Source organism: Natrix helvetica (assembly GCF_964273705.1).
Source record: "Natrix helvetica genome assembly, chromosome: 4".
Classification (NCBI taxonomy): domain Eukaryota; kingdom Metazoa; phylum Chordata; class Lepidosauria; order Squamata; family Natricidae; genus Natrix; species Natrix helvetica.
In genome coordinates, this window is record NC_138550.1 from 106,114,930 (window position 1) to 106,133,401 (window position 18,472).

The 18,472-nt window shown below is 37.2% G+C and overlaps 1 protein-coding gene across 3 annotated transcripts in view; it reads right to left on the reverse strand.

Annotated features, from left to right (window-relative positions):
- The window catches only part of NFATC1 (nuclear factor of activated T cells 1), a 136,263-nt gene that overhangs the window by 34,118 nt on the left and 83,673 nt on the right, over nt 1-18,472 (reverse strand). For all 3 annotated transcript variants that reach the window (XM_081950270.1, XM_081950269.1, XM_081950271.1), the window contains exons 7-8: nt 12,642-12,697; nt 10,715-10,847 (exon numbers count right to left, since the gene is read on the reverse strand). In XM_081950270.1, coding sequence (XP_081806396.1) covers nt 10,715-10,847; nt 12,642-12,697 — 189 coding nt within the window. The remainder of the gene's footprint in view (nt 1-10,714; nt 10,848-12,641; nt 12,698-18,472) is intronic.

Genomic DNA, 18,472 nt, shown 5'->3' on the forward strand with positions numbered 1-18,472 from the left:
TTTTTCTGATTAGAAAAACATGAAACGGAATGGAATCAGAAGTGAATGAAGAATGAAGATCAGACATTGAATATAGAGAATGGATATGCAAGGGATAGGGCAGGTGTTTTGTGGGGAGTATGGACAGGCTCCTGTAATTTTAACAAATGATACCTTCTCTATTGTTTATATCTGCAATCCAACACAATTCAACATCTCACTTGTTTGATGCAGATACTGATACAAAAATTGATAATCCAACACATCAAAGAATTTACATGCACGTGTTTTGGGAATATAATGAAATGTGAAATACACAATAGAAAAATGCCAAGGTAATACTAAACTTAAATAATGAAGATAAATAATAAAAAAAAAGATTCATATAAGTTTCCATGTGAATGAATGAACTGATAAACAATATGACACACAATGTTTTATTGGCCAAGCATGAAAGGCAGTAAACTTTACAGTGGGAGTCTAATTTTTAAAATGGATGAAATTAGCTTAAGAATTGAATGTATCTACAACACAAGGCATAATAAGATACACACTTAGGAAATCCTGTAACTGCTCTTAGATAAATAGATTGCATTATTTCCAGCTCAATTGTAATATCCTGTACCCACAAGGAAGCTCCATAAAGAAGTTAGGATAAAATCTTTGAATGAAAAATCTGAAATGCTAACCGATCTCCTTTGGAATAGTGAAATTGCAAGAAAACACTTAATATATTTCTGACTAGTGATAGTCTTGATGACCTGAGTATACTCCAATTCAAATTATACTGGAAATGGATAGCTGAATATTTATATTAGTATAATCGCTTCATGTGCTTCTGACCCACTATCCATTTATTAATAGCTTATTATTAATAAACAGTATTGGAAAAAGTCCTTAGCAGTCAGAGCAATCCTAATTGCATAGGGATAGCAGAACAGAAACATTGACATGATAAGAGAGGCACATGTACACCAGCCTGTGTAGGGTCACGGAAGTGTTCGGATTCCACTGAAACTGCTTAAGTAGTCATGTAAAAATTAAACAAAGTGGGAGCCAAGTCATGCCCATTCTACGAGATGACAACATTAAATCAGTTAATTAATTAAAGTGCTGCTGGGGCAATATATAATATGTAAAGGAGACTCTGAATATGATTATTTTACATGAAAAAAATACCCCCATTATGCAGATCTGACTTTCTCTCATAGAATACACATATTCCTCGAGTTACGGCAGTTCAATTAGTGACTGTTCAAAAGTAAGACACCCCCCCCCAAAAAAAATAATCCTGAAGTTACATATGTTGCAGTACCACAATGGTCATTCGGCCTTAGGACTGACTGCAGAGATGCCGCAACATGCCCCCTTTTATTTCCCCCCCTACCCCCCCCCGGCAAGGTCCCCACAGGCACTGAGCTTGCTTTGCTTAGTGTCCTATATTCCACTTACTCTTCCGCACCCCATTTCCCATGGCTTTACTGTACTTACTTTTCGAAGAGGTCCAGAAGAGGGTGACTCAAATGACAGAGAAGCCAAAGTCTTTTATTCAGAAGCTGGTGAAGCTGTAAGAACATGAGATGTAAGGAAAACAGCTTTGCCCATCTGAATAAAAGACTTCGGCTTCTCTGTCATGAGGGTCTGCCCAGTTTGGGCCCAGTCTTGCCTGCACCAAGCAGCCTCCTGCTTGCTGCTGATTGGCTAGTTCGAATGAGCAGCTTCAGGGATTGGGGCATGGCAGCCAATCAACGTAGAGCTGGTTTCCTTTGTCTCATTAGATGCTAGCAAAACAGGCCCAGTCTGTGGAGACCTGATGGGGCAGGATGGTGGGTGGGGTGAAGAAACAATTGTGGAGACCCCAGGGGAGTATGAGGTGACTCAGTGGATCAGGGATGGCCTTGGATGACCTGCTCCAGCACTAGGTCCCACATGGTCTTCCCCACCCTGAGATACCTCATGTGCATTTAACAACCTGCACATTCAATTAGCAAATGTACTGGGGAAAGCAGGGAGTGATCATGTTCATTTAACGTGATTCAATCAGACGAATCCTTGGATTATGAATGTAATTGGCAGGCACTATTACATTCGTAACTCAAGGGTTACCTGTTCTCCTGGAACAGAATCAAAAGTTGCTCTTAAATCAATGAAACTCACAAAAAGATGGCATTGTGATTCCTTGGAAGATTTCTCAACAAGCAGTGGTAAGACCACAAAGTGATCTATACAGAACAATCAAATCTATGGATACCAGAGCTATAGAACTCTAATTTAAATTGGGGGGGGGGGAATTATCTTGTATTATTGGTAGAAATAAAAAGTCTGGTGAGGACTGGAGACTACCATTTTGAATTGATTTTAATTAATGCTTTCTTTTCTAAGATTTCTATTTCTTTTATGGAGACAGGAAGTCACAATGACAATTTACCTGTACCAAAACAGCAATAGTACTTAGACTTATATACCGCTTCACAGTGCTTTATAGCTCTCTCTAAGCAGTTTACAGAGTCAGCATATTGCCCCCAGCAATCTGGGTCCTCATTTTACCCACCCCGGAAGGATGAAGGATGAGTAAACCTTGTGCCTGGTGAGATTTGAACTGCCAAATTGCAGGTAGACGGTAGTCAGCAGAAGTAGCCTGTAGTACTGCACTCTAACCACTGCGCCACCACTCTTTATGTACAGTAGTTTCCCAGGAATGTTTGTCATTGTACATGCTGAAAAATGGTTTCCCCAAATTCCAGCAGAAATTTTACAAGCGGAATGTTCAGAATGCCTTTCCAAAGTTGTGGCTATAATTTCTACTAGGTTTGACTTTATTTTTAAAAGCACCAGCAACCTTTTGCAGATAAGCTTTGCTTCTTGCTTGTTAATAAACCTTACACATTTTTACATTCTCTTTTTATCTCATAATAATGGCTGGGAGAGTCATCACCTGCTTTATAATTTTTTGTAGATGCTGAAAAGCTGTTTACTATATTAAGCTGTTGTTTACCTTGTACCTCCTTAATAATACAGAGAACTTACTTTAGAGTGGGTTGCCAAAATATCTAAGAAAATTAGCCAGATTGTCATCAAGAAAAACATTGTCTGACCTTTGTTGCTCAATGCAAGTCTCTTATTTAGCCAAATCTCCAGGAGAATGAGGAAAAAGCACCAAATGACTTTCTCGTCACTTTATGATTAACTATGGTAAAATCACTGTCACCTTAAAAACATCACCCTTCTTTGTCTTAGACCAACTCAGATAGAACAACAGTGGACAGTGGTCACTGGCCATTGGATTCTTGATACAAAACCATCTATAAATTTAATTCTGTTACAGGCAGTAATAGAAATCCGTTAGAAAGACTATTTAACCAAGCAACTACAATCTTGAACTGATGAAAAAACTGAACTGCTTTTCCAGTTGAACTACAGTTTCAGTCATTAATCCAAACTGTGCAGAATAATTCATGCATTTCCTAACAGTAACAAAATGACAGCCGTTTTTTTTTTTTGTTAATTCACATCATTCCTGAAATATTTTACTTTTTACCAGAGAGAGAGAGAAAAAAAGAAAAACAACTAAAAATGCCAAGAACAGCAAATTACTAATCAGAATCCTCTTTATCTCATGTAGGAAAATATATTTATATATTGAGTTGTAAAAAACGTTGATATTATAAAAAAGATAATAACTTATTCACAAAAGTAATGTGATATTCACAATCAAGTATTTTAATTTGACTGCAGTAATGTCTTACTTCACATCTCCTTATAGCAGCTTTTCCCAATCAGAGTATTATTTAGATATGTGGACTTCAACTTCCAGAAATCTCAATACTGGCTATGCTGCTTGAAATATTTTGGGAAGTACAACAAATCTACTTCTGCCCAGACCTATCTAAATTGGAAATCCTAAAGAAGAATATCACCTACACTTTGGCTCTCAAGATCCAATGAATCTACAACAAAGAAAATATAGAAAAAGAACCAATAAAAATACCTTTAGCATAGAACATCTGCTGCACGTATCATTGGAAAATTTATCACACAACTATCCATAACAAAAACATTTATTTTTTAAAAAGAGGAATCAGTCAACAACAACAACAAAAATCTCCTGTTCATATCACTTAAATGCCACCTGGCAATCAGCAAAAGTGAATCATTTTCAGCCAAATCTAATTTAAAGCAATCTATAAATTTTTGCATAACGTTCTGCCAACCTTTACATCTGTGCAGATTACCAGTGACAGTAGTTCTTAAACTATCTTAAATTATAAATGTATAGCCTGTGCTTAAAGCCTGCTACCTTCCAAAGTACTACAATTGGCAGAACTTATTACATCAAATAAAAATCCCCTGCATAATTTACATGCCAGAAATGTCATCTTCCATATGTAGAAAATACACTAACAGACTACAGACACATTTTAGAAGCCATACATCTGCAATCTTCACTTAAGAAAAAAATGAAAGTCAGTTGCAAATCATTTCTGTTCAGGTAATCACAGACACTCTGAATTGTTGATCCTGACATTAGTGTTACTATCTGATTTTAAAACACCGTGACACATAAAATATCTTAATACCACATGGTCTCAAGCACCTGGTCAATACTTAATAACCTTTATCTAAAACAGTAGTTTAGCAACTTGAGCACTTGTGGACTTCAATTGGTTGGGGAATTCTGGGAGTTGAAGTCCATAAGTCTTAAACAAGAGGCAACTGAGGATTTTCTTTGAAGTTGTTTCGCTTCTCATTCAAGAAGCTTCTTTAGCTCTGGCTGAATAGTGGAGAATGGAAGGATTTATACTCCTTGCGGACAGCTGGTCATTTGCATTCTTTTAGTGAGTTGTTAAGGCCACCTGGAGGTTTATCTGTGTCATCAGGGTCACCTGAGTGGTGCAAATAGATGAGGAGCCTTCTTGGAACTATTGAAAGGACTGTGTTGTAGATTGGAGATAGATGATGTTCTATCCCTCCCCACTCTGTTGAGAGTTGGCAGTTCCGTTTTGACTAGTCCTGATTGGTTTGTTCTCCTATGTTGTGCCATGCGTTTATGAAGTGGTTGTTTTGTTTCCCCAATGTACAGATCTGCACATGGCTCACTGCATTGTACTGCTTATACCACGTTGCTCAGTTTGTGTCTGGGTGCTTTATCCTTGGGATGGACAAGCTTCTACCTTAGGGTATTCTTGGGGTAGATATCCAATTGCTTTGCACTATTATCGTCTTTACAATTTTTGTAAGATTATTCTCTTGCCACCTGACAGCAAATTCTGCTGACCCAGAAATTTTAAAGAATTTGCTCAACTTTTCATGAATATTTTAAGTTAAATCTCGCCAGGAGATTAATAGTAAAAAATGGAGAGGGCTATTACAACAAAGAGAGTAAGCACACTGTATTGCAGATTCATTATTTTTCCCTAATTCAGCTTACCCAACCCTGAAACTTCCAGATATGCTTTGCCTACGTCTTGTTGTAGTTCCCAGTTGACTCACATGAGAATTATGTGAAGTACAATCCAATGAATCTGGAAGTATCAGTTGGAAAGGCTGCCCCTACTTTAGGCTACCCAAATTGTGCTGGTTTAGAAAATGAAATATAGTGGGTGGAGGCAGGATGCGAAAAAGTCTCTTAAATGTCATCACTGGAGAACTATCACTGCAAATAGTCAAAGAGATAATTATAGTTACAAAACAGGAAGTCGAGCCCAATGCTGACAAAATTGACTTCTGATCACTATTTTCAGACGCATCCTCAGAATCATGATGACTTTCTTTCTGCAATGCAGAAAGTTACCTCTAAAAATTAAAAGGTCAGGTTCAACTTTATAAATGAGATCCCCTTTTACTTTTGCATGCCCACGCATGCTAAATGTAGTTGAAATGTCAGTTTCACAAAGGATGACATGCCAAATGACATGATTATTTAAGCTTTGGGAGAGGGATTGTTATTAGCTGAAATTAAAAAGTATGGTTGCATATTATTTTATATTTTCTAAGGGTGGAAATCTCAGTGGGAAACTAGATAATCCGAACAACAAAATGCTAAACCTAAACAGTCATTCAGTACTTTTCAACTGAAATCAGTGTCAGCAGACTGTATCAGGCCAAGTAGGTGCTGTTTCCTTCTTCAGGTCCTCTGAAATAATATGTCATTAGGCAGAACAGTGGGATTCAATAGTTGAAATCCAGCTCAATCATGATAGTAGAGAATGACCTTCAGGTGTTACCATCTCTGTGATTCAGCCACTATCCTCCATTCCCTTTTGAACTTACAGTAGAGGTAACAGCCTTTGGGAATAATATTATAACAAAAATAATAAACAAAACCTTTCATTCTAAATATATAAATAATATTTCTTGCTACTATGGGAATAGATTGGGATTTATTCTCAATATTATGATTGAGAATATTATGATTATGGTGTTTTTTTCAAAAGGCAACTGGACTTTGTTTTTCTTTGAAGACGTTTCGCTTTTCATCCAAGAACCTTCTTTGGTTCTGACTGAGGATAGAAGAACTGAAGCCAGAACTGAAGAATTTCCTTGGATGAGAAACGCCTTCAAGGAAAAACAAAATGCAGTTGCTTTTTGAAAAAGCACCTTTGGGATAACCATGGCTTGGATGAGAGAGAATCTCCATAGACATTATGATTAAATGGGATCATATGGAGAAAAGTAAGTAGGAACAAAACAGGTGAGAAAATTACACACACACACAGCATGGGATATTGTTTCTAGTTATGTCTATTTATTGGCATTAACACATCACATTTTGTATATAAATACTTATATGACTAGTTGAGATTGCCTAAACTCAAGCAACATAGACTGTATCTAAAAAAATTCAGATGGGCAGTGTCTTGCTTCGTTTTTAATATGACTTTTGCTAATCTTCAAGAGGTCTTTGAGGTTTTAACTGTAATAATTGTAACTTTGTTCTTCAGTATAAAACTGTTATAACATTTGCTGTATCTTGGGTCAATTGCTTTGATGCTTCATGCGTCACTTCATGAATTTTTATAACCATCATTGAGGTGGTCTAGTGGTAAGTAGTATAATGCTGGCATAAGACCAGAATATCAAATGGAAGAATGAGACTATAAGTATTTAGTAAAAATGGATACTGACAGACAAGATTACAAATAACTGAAAAAGAAAGTATTGTTATCTGGAAAAATATATTTGGCACTCTTCTCACTGTCAATCATATGGTTGGCACAGGATTTGAAGCAGAATGAGTGGTTTTACTTGGCTTTAAATATGAGTTTTAAAACAGATGTTGGTTGCAAAAGACGTTTTAAAAATCAGGAATCAACCTACCTTCACATTCGTGAAAGTTTAAAAGTGAATGATCTAGTGTGACTCATTATTATAGTAGCAATTTCTATCAAAATGATTGCATTAAAATCAAGCATTAAGAAGGGATACTGCTGCCTGTTCTTCTAGCCAGTCTGGAGAAAATAACTTTGTAGTTCTACTCTTCAGCTCTTCATCCAGGTCTACAGTTGTGGGACTGAATCTACTTTTTGTCATATTGAAATCAATGCCAGCAGAGTAATGGTAAGGGAGAGGTTTCTGCTGCATACAGTAACAATACTATTAACACCATGATGAAGGGAGCAACCCTCCCTACCAAATGGGGCTTCCCCAAACTGTAAATCAGCTTTGCTAAACTATCTCTCTAGAAGTGTGGTGTAAACTCTCAGAATTCCTCACCACTCTGGCAACAATCATCCCAACAAGGAATTCTGTGATAAAGAAGTCCAGTAGCACATCTGGAAGGACTATATTTGTGGTTTAGGCTTAGATCAATGGAAAGGAGTGATCTGCATTATATGGGTAAACAGCAAAGGAATAATTCATACTGTTCCTCCAGAAAACAGAGGTGTCGAGTGGAAAAAGATATTTTAAAAAGCTCATTAGATTTCAAAATAAAGTCTTGGTGTCTCAATATTATAATGTATATTTTATTTTCTATAAAGCAGTGCTTCTAAGTCAGGGGTCCCCAAGCCCTGGGTCACAGCCCACTACCAGGCTGCAACCTGTTTCAAACTTCTTGGATGAGAAGCGAAATGTCTTCAAAGAAAAACCAGAAAGTCCAGTTGCCACTTGAAAAAAGCACCTTTGAGACAACCATGACTTGGATGACTGAGAATCTCCATAGACATTCGGGCAGCTTACAATATGAAAAGTTACTTATAACAGTAACTTTCACTAAAGCAGTTTTTTCTGTCCTGTTGATAAGTACATATGTTTATTTAATTTGCTTTTATATAGTAAACTCTTGATTTACTCAAATAGTGGGGAAATTGAGTATCCATTAAAGCACAACATCCAAATAAGATTTCATGCATATGTATTTCATGTATTTCATGCATGTGTGAAACTGCAAACAAGGCTGTGATTTGATTTGATTTAATTTATTCAATTTAGGGTCCACCTGATTCCAAACTGATTCTGAGAGGTGGTATAATAAAACCAAACAAAATATAAAATACACATAATACAATATGATAACAAATACATAAGGAAATTAAAAAAAAAACACGATTTACACATATCCATAAGCACAGGAACCCAAGCAGAGCTTTTTTTAAAAAAAGTGGCTCATTGGTGCTGCAAAGATCCAGATGCCCACTGGATGGGACAAACAACATATCAAAAACTCTAATTCTTTGTTCCATCCATCTGGTGTTCATATGAAGTTTTGCAGCCCTGATTCTGACAGTCTTGGTACCTTATTTCCACAATGATATACTGGTGCAGCAAACTATAAAGGTTTCTCTGATTTGCAGAATTGAAAGAACAAATAAAACCTGATATACTGAGAACAAAACTCAGTACAAACATTGTGTGGGATATGCAAGAACCACTAAACTATCCCTAAGCCTCAAAAATAGTAATTGTTCCACTGTAACTTTTGAGCCAGAATTTGTGGAGCTGGATCAACAACATGGTAACTCTTTGGCTAGTACTGTATCATAAACTTTATACTGCATTCTGGATTTCTGCACACATTTGCACATGTACATAAAAACTATTTATGTTTACATATCACAATGTATTTGGGAGAAATAAGATATATTACTGGGGCATCTGTTCTCAAAGAAAAGGACCTGACTATTTAGTTGCGTTCTTTTGCTCCCATCAATGAGCTAAGGCTAAGCTTTTGTGTAGGAAAAGATTATATACAAATGATTTCCAAAAGTAAAGTTTATGATACAGTAAAGTTATGTATAGTTTTTATTCTTACTGTTGGTCAAATTTTGCTAATATAACTAACTCCTCTCTCACACACAAATGTGAGTATAACATTCCTGAGAAAGTAATAGAAATTTTATTTTTTTAATTTATTGAATTTTTATGCTGCCGATGTTACTGATACGTGAAAATTACTCAGGTACTTCTTTCTAACATCAGCTCTTATGATACAGCTTTTTAAAGATACACATGCCAAACATATGTTCTTTTCCAATACAGCATACAAATTCTATTTCTGTGCACTATTTTTCCGAACTGTTTTTTTTTTTAATTCTCTCCCTTGCAAACAAGTGAGAGTTTTTCAAAAGGTTTTGACCATGGAAATGTGGATGCAAGTAGATTTTATTCAATGCTATAGTCCTTGAAATGATAGAAGCTATTCTGACAAATCTCATAAACCTGTTATCTTAAAAAATGCACAAAGGATTTTTTAATGGCTTAAGGCAGGAACAAAAAGAACTGTGCTGCACAAATCACCATGTGTGAGATTCTGTTTAAAATATTGGTGCTGTCCTCCCTGAGACAATGGATTCTGAGTTGTCGCCTAAATAGCTGACAACTTGGGTTTGTGGGATAATGACTTAGAATAGCTTTTATTGTAACCAATCATTGAACTCTGGGGACATTTACTTTTATGGTCTCTGCAGCTTTGGGGGAAGATTGAATTGAACTCTTAGACCAGGATCAGTAACCAGCAACTTATGGGCTGCAAATAGCCTCAACTTGAAGTTTGTCTAATTCACTAAATATACTTTAGTTGACTTCTTTTCTCCTTAGGATGCTGAAAATACTTCCTGCCAATAACTGATAGAGAAAATTACAAGGCACCGTGTTCCTATAACTAACATCTTTTTTTTTTCTGGGCAACATGATTGATTGATGTCTGGTTTTTTAAAGCGGGCATGGGAAAACTGTGTCTTCTGTATATTTTCAAGTCCCCCAAAGTCCCAACCTCCAAGGTTATTAGTCACAGAATAGCAACAGCAATAGAACTTAGACTTATATACCGCTTCAGAGTGCTTTACAGCCCTCTCTAAGCGGTTTACAGAGTCAGCATATGGTTCCCAACAATCTGGGTCCTCATTTTTACCAATCTCAGAAAGAAGGAAGGCTAAGTCAACCTTGAACCACTCAGAATCGAACTCTTGGAGTGAGCAGTGAGCTAGGCTGAAGAACTGCAATGGAGCATTATCAGAATCTTATTTAATGAGACTAACAAATATTGGATGTTAGTAGACGCATGTATCTGCAAGGAGATAGAACTTTTATTAAGTTTTTCATATGTCTACTGCAAAGGCTATTCCACAATTTGTACAGAAAGACATTTTTCTTGTTTCTATTCTGCCACTGAATGTTTGGTTTTTATTTTCAATTTTAAACTTTGCTGCAAATTTTAAAATAAAACACACAAAATTTATTTCATGCCGCTTAAAATTTATTTATTTCATGCTGCTTAAAATTAGAAATAAATTGTTACCATTAGCAGGAAGATAGGTGAAAAGTTGGTACTGGCTTCTCTTTCTCTTTCCATTGCAGACATAGAAATTGACTTGGACAGGACTTGTAATTCTCTGATTGCGGAATGGTGGAATCTCAGCAACTAATAAAGTCTAAAAAGGGGATAAAAGTATGTTAGCGGTGAATCACAGTTAAAGAACATTTGAATCAGAAGAATAAAGCAAACAAATGCCCCGGAAGGCACTGAAAAAGGTAAATGACCTGTCTTAAGAACACTGCAACATAAGATTAGTCCTCTAATCATTACCATTTCTTGAGGGCATATCCTCCCAAAAAAAAAACCCACCTCCTATCATGCAGCTGGCTTACTGCTGAGACAGGCTAACGTTTGATCAAATAATCCAACAGGAAAGATCTTCTATGGGAAAAATAACATCCTGAGATTAAATTGGGTTGGAAACCTGTTGAGCTTCTACTCAATATCGGACCCAACCTCCCATCAGACTGAGGCCTCTGGAATTTCATGGCCATAGTTACTATGGCTGCCAGGGTGCAACTATCTCCTTTTCTTTTTCTTATGTTTTTTTTCCCCAGAATATAGTGTAGGCCTTGTAGAAGACCATGTAAGACTTCCATGAGCTTGACAATCCTCATAGAATTTGTGCAGAAAAGTAAAGAAGGTGGCTACAGAAGTAATCTTAAAGGCTTTTTCCAAATCCAACAGCAATTATGAGCCCTACTGTAGGCAGGGCCCTTGGTAGTACAGCTCCAGAGTTGTGACTGCAACTCCTGCACGGCTCCTCAGTACTCAAATGGTGCTTCTCTCATTTTTGCTTGATGCTCCAGAACTAGAAACCTTTGGGATCCCTCTTTCATCCACCCCTCTTCTCACCTATATCATCTCATCTATTTTGACATGGCAGAACCTCGATACATTTGGCTACTCTGGTGGTGGCAGTTCTGGTGCTTTCTTGCATGTAATCATTTAAAAAGGATGGAGGCGGGTTTATTGTCAATCCACTTATTTTAACTGCTCAGAGAATGCCAGGCACGCTGGTTTCTCCACTCTGAATCCCCTGCCACCTCCCACTGCAGGTCTAGAGAAGAAGGCAGGATCAGTACCAACCTCACTGCAGAGATGTGGGAACTAGTAGGCTGTGAGAGCATTATTATTATTATTATTATTATTATTATTATTATTATTATTATTATTATTATTATTAAATCCCTTCTCAAAAACAGAAGCATATTAAAAAAATGGTGTGGAGGAGCTCTTAGCTTAGTATTTAGATTTTCAAGTGGATAACTTTTAGTGGATACAAGAAAAGGTGCACCTAGTATTAGAAGTCATGCCAGTTCCATCCATTCCAGAATTAGTGGCTTGATAGGCTGTCCTCCATACATTTGTCTACTATCCTTTTTAAGCCACCCAAATTAACTATTCCAGCCATGACTATCCTATTCACAATGGTCTTTGCTCTGGCCCTATTTAAAACTTGGCTCTGTTTCCAGAACCAGGTTAGTGTGGGTGATGAATCCCATATGTATATTCTATTTTTAAACATGACTGTTGTTGTTTTTTCCGAGTTTTGATCTTTTCTTTATTTTTATTGTACCTTAATCATTGAATTTGTAAGTCACTAAGAATTAGAACAGATTAGGGAGACATCTACATTTCATAAATGAATAAATGATTGATTACCATTCTGTTTACAATTATACCTTACATCTAGCTTTACTGTGAGAAAAAATGTAATTAACTGAGGCAAAGACATATGATTGCTTGAACTGAAATAGGTTATTTTTAAAAACCCAACTTCATCTTAAAATGCATGTATGATTTACATATAATTAATACAATAGTAAGATAAAGTGAAGAAAATGCACAGATAAACACGTCCAGAAAAGCAGCACAGTATTTTTCAAAAGGCAAAAGAGGCACTTACTGGCTTACACAACTCTCTGTCAGTTTTGGCTTCCATTTCCCACACATGATGACCATCTAAAGATAAGGACATGAAAGATCCAAATTAATGTGCTTAGTGCATAATAAATCACACAAATAAGAGGGAGGGCTCCCCTTTTAAGATATCTTTATTATGCAGACATGATATTCAAGATGAGTTCAGTTTTGTAGTGAATAAAGAAATAAACACTTCTGTTTAAAGAAGTTTGAGGAAGGGAAAGGAACAGTTTATCCACTGATTCTGCTTCCACAGCCAAAGACCTGATTCAGTCCCCAATGAATGCTCTTTGTTTTTGTCTAATTGGGCAGAGTTGCCTAATTTATGAAAACCTTCTATCAAAAGAAGTAGGGTCTCTTCCTACTTGTGATAGGTAATCTCACTGCAAAGTAATTATCATCCGCTAGCTATTAATTTTTTTTAAAATGTGTATTTTATAAAATACAACAAAATGCAGTAGTTTGTTTGATTTTATCTATTCCTATTCGTATCAGCGTTCAATTGCAACTGCAGCTTATATTGTGCCTAATAGAAAGTTTTTAGAAACTTTCTATTAGAAACTTGTCAACATGACAGCATGGCTATCTGAGGAATTCTGGGAATTGAAGTCCACAAGTCTTAAAGTTGCCAAGTTTGGAAACCCCTGATATATAGAGAGGATAAGAATCAGGTTATTGAGTAGGTAACATGAAGTGTCTGTGTTGGCCGTACATGAACCCTCAACTAGTTCTGAAGGTCAGAAGTTCCACATGAAAGATATGTAATCATCATAACTTCTGGGGCAAATGTTGATGAAATCTCAAAGTTTGGTTGAGGCCAACTGTGCTAAAGAGACTTGACCAGTGAAAAGTTTAATGTGTTCTTGGGCTTTTGATATTAATAGAATGCCTTGGAAAGGCTAACTGGGTCTAATGCTGAGCAAAAGTATATTCCAGCCATGCCCTTTTCTGGCTCAAGACTTAATTCTTAATTCTTTCTTCCCACATTATATTGTGGTAATTACATTGTGGATTCAAGCTAGGGGAAGCCAGGTCAAATGCCAGTCTGTGGCCAGTCAGGATTGCACATCTTAATTGATTTCTCTAGGTTATGATGATGATTAAAAATGGGAAAAATACTTTCTGGCCCAAGGTTCCATCAGTAAGGCTGAATGAAAATGCTCTGGGTAGAATATTCTAAATTGATATCCATTTGTCTTTCTGTCACCTTTATAAATGACCACAGAACGTTTAAGACTTGGTATATTTAATCTGTTCTGAAAAGAGGAATTGCTATGTTCCATTTTCTAGTTTTTAAGTTGGTAAAGCGTATATGGGCGTTCAGGAAAGTACTTTTTAAGAATAACTTAAGTTTTTTAAAAAGTCCAAAAGTAGGGATGATACTGAGTGTGCTCGACAATCTGAAAGAAGCAAGCGTTACTGCTGCTGTATTACGAAATTCCCCTGAGAATCTCCAGACTTTCTCTATTACAGAAAAGGAGGGGGGAAATAAATTACTTAATAAGAATAAATTTCATTTAACAAATGCAGAATAAATCAGTTATGGTGCTTTGAGTCAGTTGGTGCCTATATGGACAATTCCATGCAGTTTCTTGGCAACATTTCTGAAATGGTTTGCCAGTACTTTCTGGGACTAGGAGACAATGGCTGGCCAGAAATCATCCAGCTGTTTTTCATGCCTAAAGAGGATTAGAACTCACTATCTCCCACTCCTAATCCAGAGCCTTTAACTAAAAAAGTTAAGAGAGAAGAGCGGTGGGGAGAGGAGAAGAGAGGAGAAGAAAGGAAAGGAAAGGAAAATCAGACAATTCCTCATGTTGCGTCTGGTGAACCAAAAGGGAAATCTCTACACCCACAGACTGGGATCCATTCCAAGAGAGAAATCCTAGATCATTACACCAACAACTCTACAGTAAACATGTTTTGTAAGTGTATATGAATCAACCTGCTTATTTTTAAGAAAAGACACAGGAATGGATGAAATATTTTTTAGGAGTCTCAAAATGCTAAAAAGACTTTCTTATCCTGAGGAAAAAAGTTTTAGGTCAGTACAATATTTGCCAGTTATCCTATCCAAGTATGCAAGATGCCGTCTCTCGTCAGACTGTGCTAGAAAAGTGAGGATTGATACGCCACAAAAGTTTCCATTGTAAAGCTGCCACATCTGCATCAGCCTGGCTGACTCACAGCTGAAGGCAACTCCCTGCCTGGCTGAAATCCAATGAAAGTATACCAGAGCAATTTATACCTTTCCAAAATGCAAATAATTCAAATTACAGACATAACATAAAGTTGAAACAGACACATTTCAGGCATTCCCTGTTTGAACTGAACTTACTGAAGGGTTTCTTCCCAAATGTTGCTTATTATATATGTAGAAAATGCCAATAAAGCAAAAAGTAGCAAATCTTTCATCTCTCCTCATCACCTATTTCACCCCCTCAAAAACAAAAGAACAAAAAAAAAAAAACCCAAAAAACCTGCAAGCAGGTTGGGGAGGAGGGGGAGAGAGTGAAAAATCCTTTGATTTTGGTGAGCACTGTTGTTTTATTTTCCGTATGGTTGGAGTAAAATATTTACTTCTTTAAAATCTGATGCACGATGGTTTTAGGTTTCTTTGTGTTAATTTAAGATTGGTGTCCAGAAGTTGAAATGGCAAATGCACAACTTATTTCTAAACGCAAGCATGTTGCCAAAATAAGATGTCTTTTAAAAAGAAAAAAAGGGATCCTTGCCTATTGTTTGTGTCTAACTGCTCAAATTAATGCCAGATTCTGGCATTGCCAGATGCACAGGAGATTCAGTCCTAAGGTTATGTCCATCCAGGGAATAGAGATCCAGTCCTGACACTTCTGAAGCTGTTCATTAGCTTCTTCTCTTACCTAAGGGAAACAGGCTAACTAAACAGAGGCATAGCCTTCCTGTTTATACAGCTGAAGGCAAGGTGGGGGAAAATCCCAGAACAAGTTAAATTCACAAATATAAACTGAAGCTTTCCCTTCATTTTAATAGAGTCTGAAATACAATTAATTAGAGAGATTAAGAGTGGCTTCTCACATTCACTTCCTGTGCTGAAGTCCCCACATTTTTTTCTCTAAGTGGGCTTTGTTTGCACCATACAAATCCAAAGGGCTTAACAGAGGGTGTTTTTCTAAAATTCTGGAGTGGCTTTCATTTTGGCAGCCTACCAGAAAAAGCCATAATTAACTCCTTCAAACATGCACTTCAGTGTGCTGCCGAGATGAGTTCTGGCTCATGGGTGTGTGTGTCCTCACATCTAATAGGAACTGTTTTCCAGAAAAACCAAACGCCAACACAATTTTTCTCATTAGGATGCGGATAAAAATATTCCTGTAGGACAGAAGTGACTCAGTTATCATTCAGGGATATGGGGTGTTTCACGCGGGGGGGGGGAAGGGGGCGGGAAGAGATTTGGCACTGAGAATGGTGGCAGGGAGTTTTGCACCCCTATTTCATTACTTCGTAGGCCGGTTTTGAATGGCTAAAAATAAATGCAAAGTTCCAGAATGGAATGTCTCAGCTCTGAATAGGTCTTTGTAATTCACTCTGTATCCACCATTCTCTGCAGTTAAAAAGGAAACTCGGCAGAAGCAAAAAAATAAAATAAATCTAAAATCATCAGGGAATTCCCTGCACTGAGTCACGGAAACGGCTTCCCCACCACACCCATTGAGAAGATTTCCACATAAAAAGCCACTGGAGGCTTGTTCTAATACAGCAGCAAAAGAACTAAGAGGTACTTTGTGAATCTCATCGTCCTGGTTATTTCTAGGCAGCATTTCTATTAGGGGATATTCCATTCAGTATTTTTTCTTCATATCAATTAAAATCTCAATAGTATTATGGGAGAAATTTAACTAGAAATAGATTGACTTCTTAATGAATGATTAGGCTTCACTTATACCTCAGCATATTTAGTGTGATAAACTGCATGCCTTCCATCTTGTACGTTTGACGGTCATATTTAGGGCTAAGCCACAACTCGGAAAAGTCTCTCCCAGGGGTGAAATTCAGCAGGTTCTGGAGAACCGGAAGGAGAAATTTTGAGGAGAACCGGAAAATACCACCTCTGGATGGCCCCAGAGTTGGGTGGGAATGGAGATTTTGCAGTATCCTTTCTCTGCCACGCCCACCAAGCCACGCCCACCAAACCACACCCACAGAGCCGGTTGTAAAAAAAAAATTGAATTTCACCACTGGTCTCTTCCTATAAACAAGTTTGGAACTGAAACCCAGGGAATGCTCTCAGAATTGCAGTATCTGGTTTTCTTTTCTCCAGGGTGCAAGTGCAAGAATTTCATGCAACATGTTAGTAGCTTTTGACTTTAAACAGAATTACAGAATCAAATGCACTTTTGAAATCTATCTGGGTATTTAGTTTGGCTAGAAGGATGATTCATATATCTTCCCTAAGGGGTTGACTCTGTTCAGGTAGACGAAGCTGCTTAATTCAACAAGGGGGCACATATGCCAACCTTCTTGACAACATCAACTGGATGTTGTCCCCCGCCCCTTCAGATATGTGTTGAACTATAATCATATCATCACCATGACTTGGATGGCATTATGAAAGTCATAATCCAATATATGGTAAGAAACCTAGGTTGTATATATCGGACCTAAGTGATTTTACTCTAATGCTAAAAAGGTGGGTTTTTTCCCCAAAAGGCAACTGGACTTGCTTGCCTTTTTCCCCCTTGGAAACATTTTGCTTTTCATCAAAGAATTTTCTTCAGTTTCTTAGTTCTTCACTTCACCCATTTTCAAAGAAAAAACCCAAGGAAAGTCCAGTTGCCTTTTGAAAAGCACCTTTGGAAAAACCATGACCTGGATGATTGGGAATCTCCATAGGCATTTATATTTTTGTGTTTAATTCTGTTTAAATGTGATTCAGCAACCTGCTTTCTGATGTATTTTAAATATTGCATCAGTAGCATTGCGTTTAATCAGCCTACAATTGGAGAACTAATTTGCCTACAAATGTTTCTCTTATTTAATTGGAACTGAGATTTGAATTCTGCTCTTGCACATCTAATTCTCATGCAATAGAGCACATGCTCCAAGTCATTTTAAAATGATTGTGGGTAAGTTATTAGGCTTCACAGGCCACAAAGACTTAGCACGCAAAGCTTGTTTAATTAGTGTCAACAGTGAAGAAGAAAACTTATCAGAGATCAGTGCTTTTGAGTTTATAAATCAGTGTTGGTATTATGAGAAGCTAGAAAGAAGTCAATCATGGTAATGGGATGATCATTAACCACACCTTATTGGCAGCTGCCACACATATTCTTTCATCCCCACAGTATCAGTTAGCAACCCCATCAAATTGGGACAGTGATAGTCGTTCTTAATCTCTCATGTACAGCTATGTCTGGATTCTGCCCAGCATTGCTTTAGCACCACAGATCACAGCTGCACATGTGTTGCTGCCTCTTTCCAAGGCTCTTGGCCTTACCTGGCTTCCAAATGGCAGCTGGCTCTTTTTAACTCCTCATATCTTACTTCTTTATGAGCTGTAGTCTTGTGATTAAATCCTGAAGGAAAGGCTAGTTCTCAAGTGAGATGACAGGAAAGTAAGCTTAAAACCATGGCAACACGCGTGTATGATATCTTGCTCGGAGATACTGTAAATTCTCAAGAGATAAAAATGGCTAAATCAGCTGCTTCCCTGAATAAAATACGTTTGCAAAGCAACAGCAGAAAATAGCACCACCATATAAGAGGGTAACAATGGCCATGCAGAACTCTCAGAAGAATTTCGAAGGGATTAAGTTGGGGAAGGTTTAGGTGATT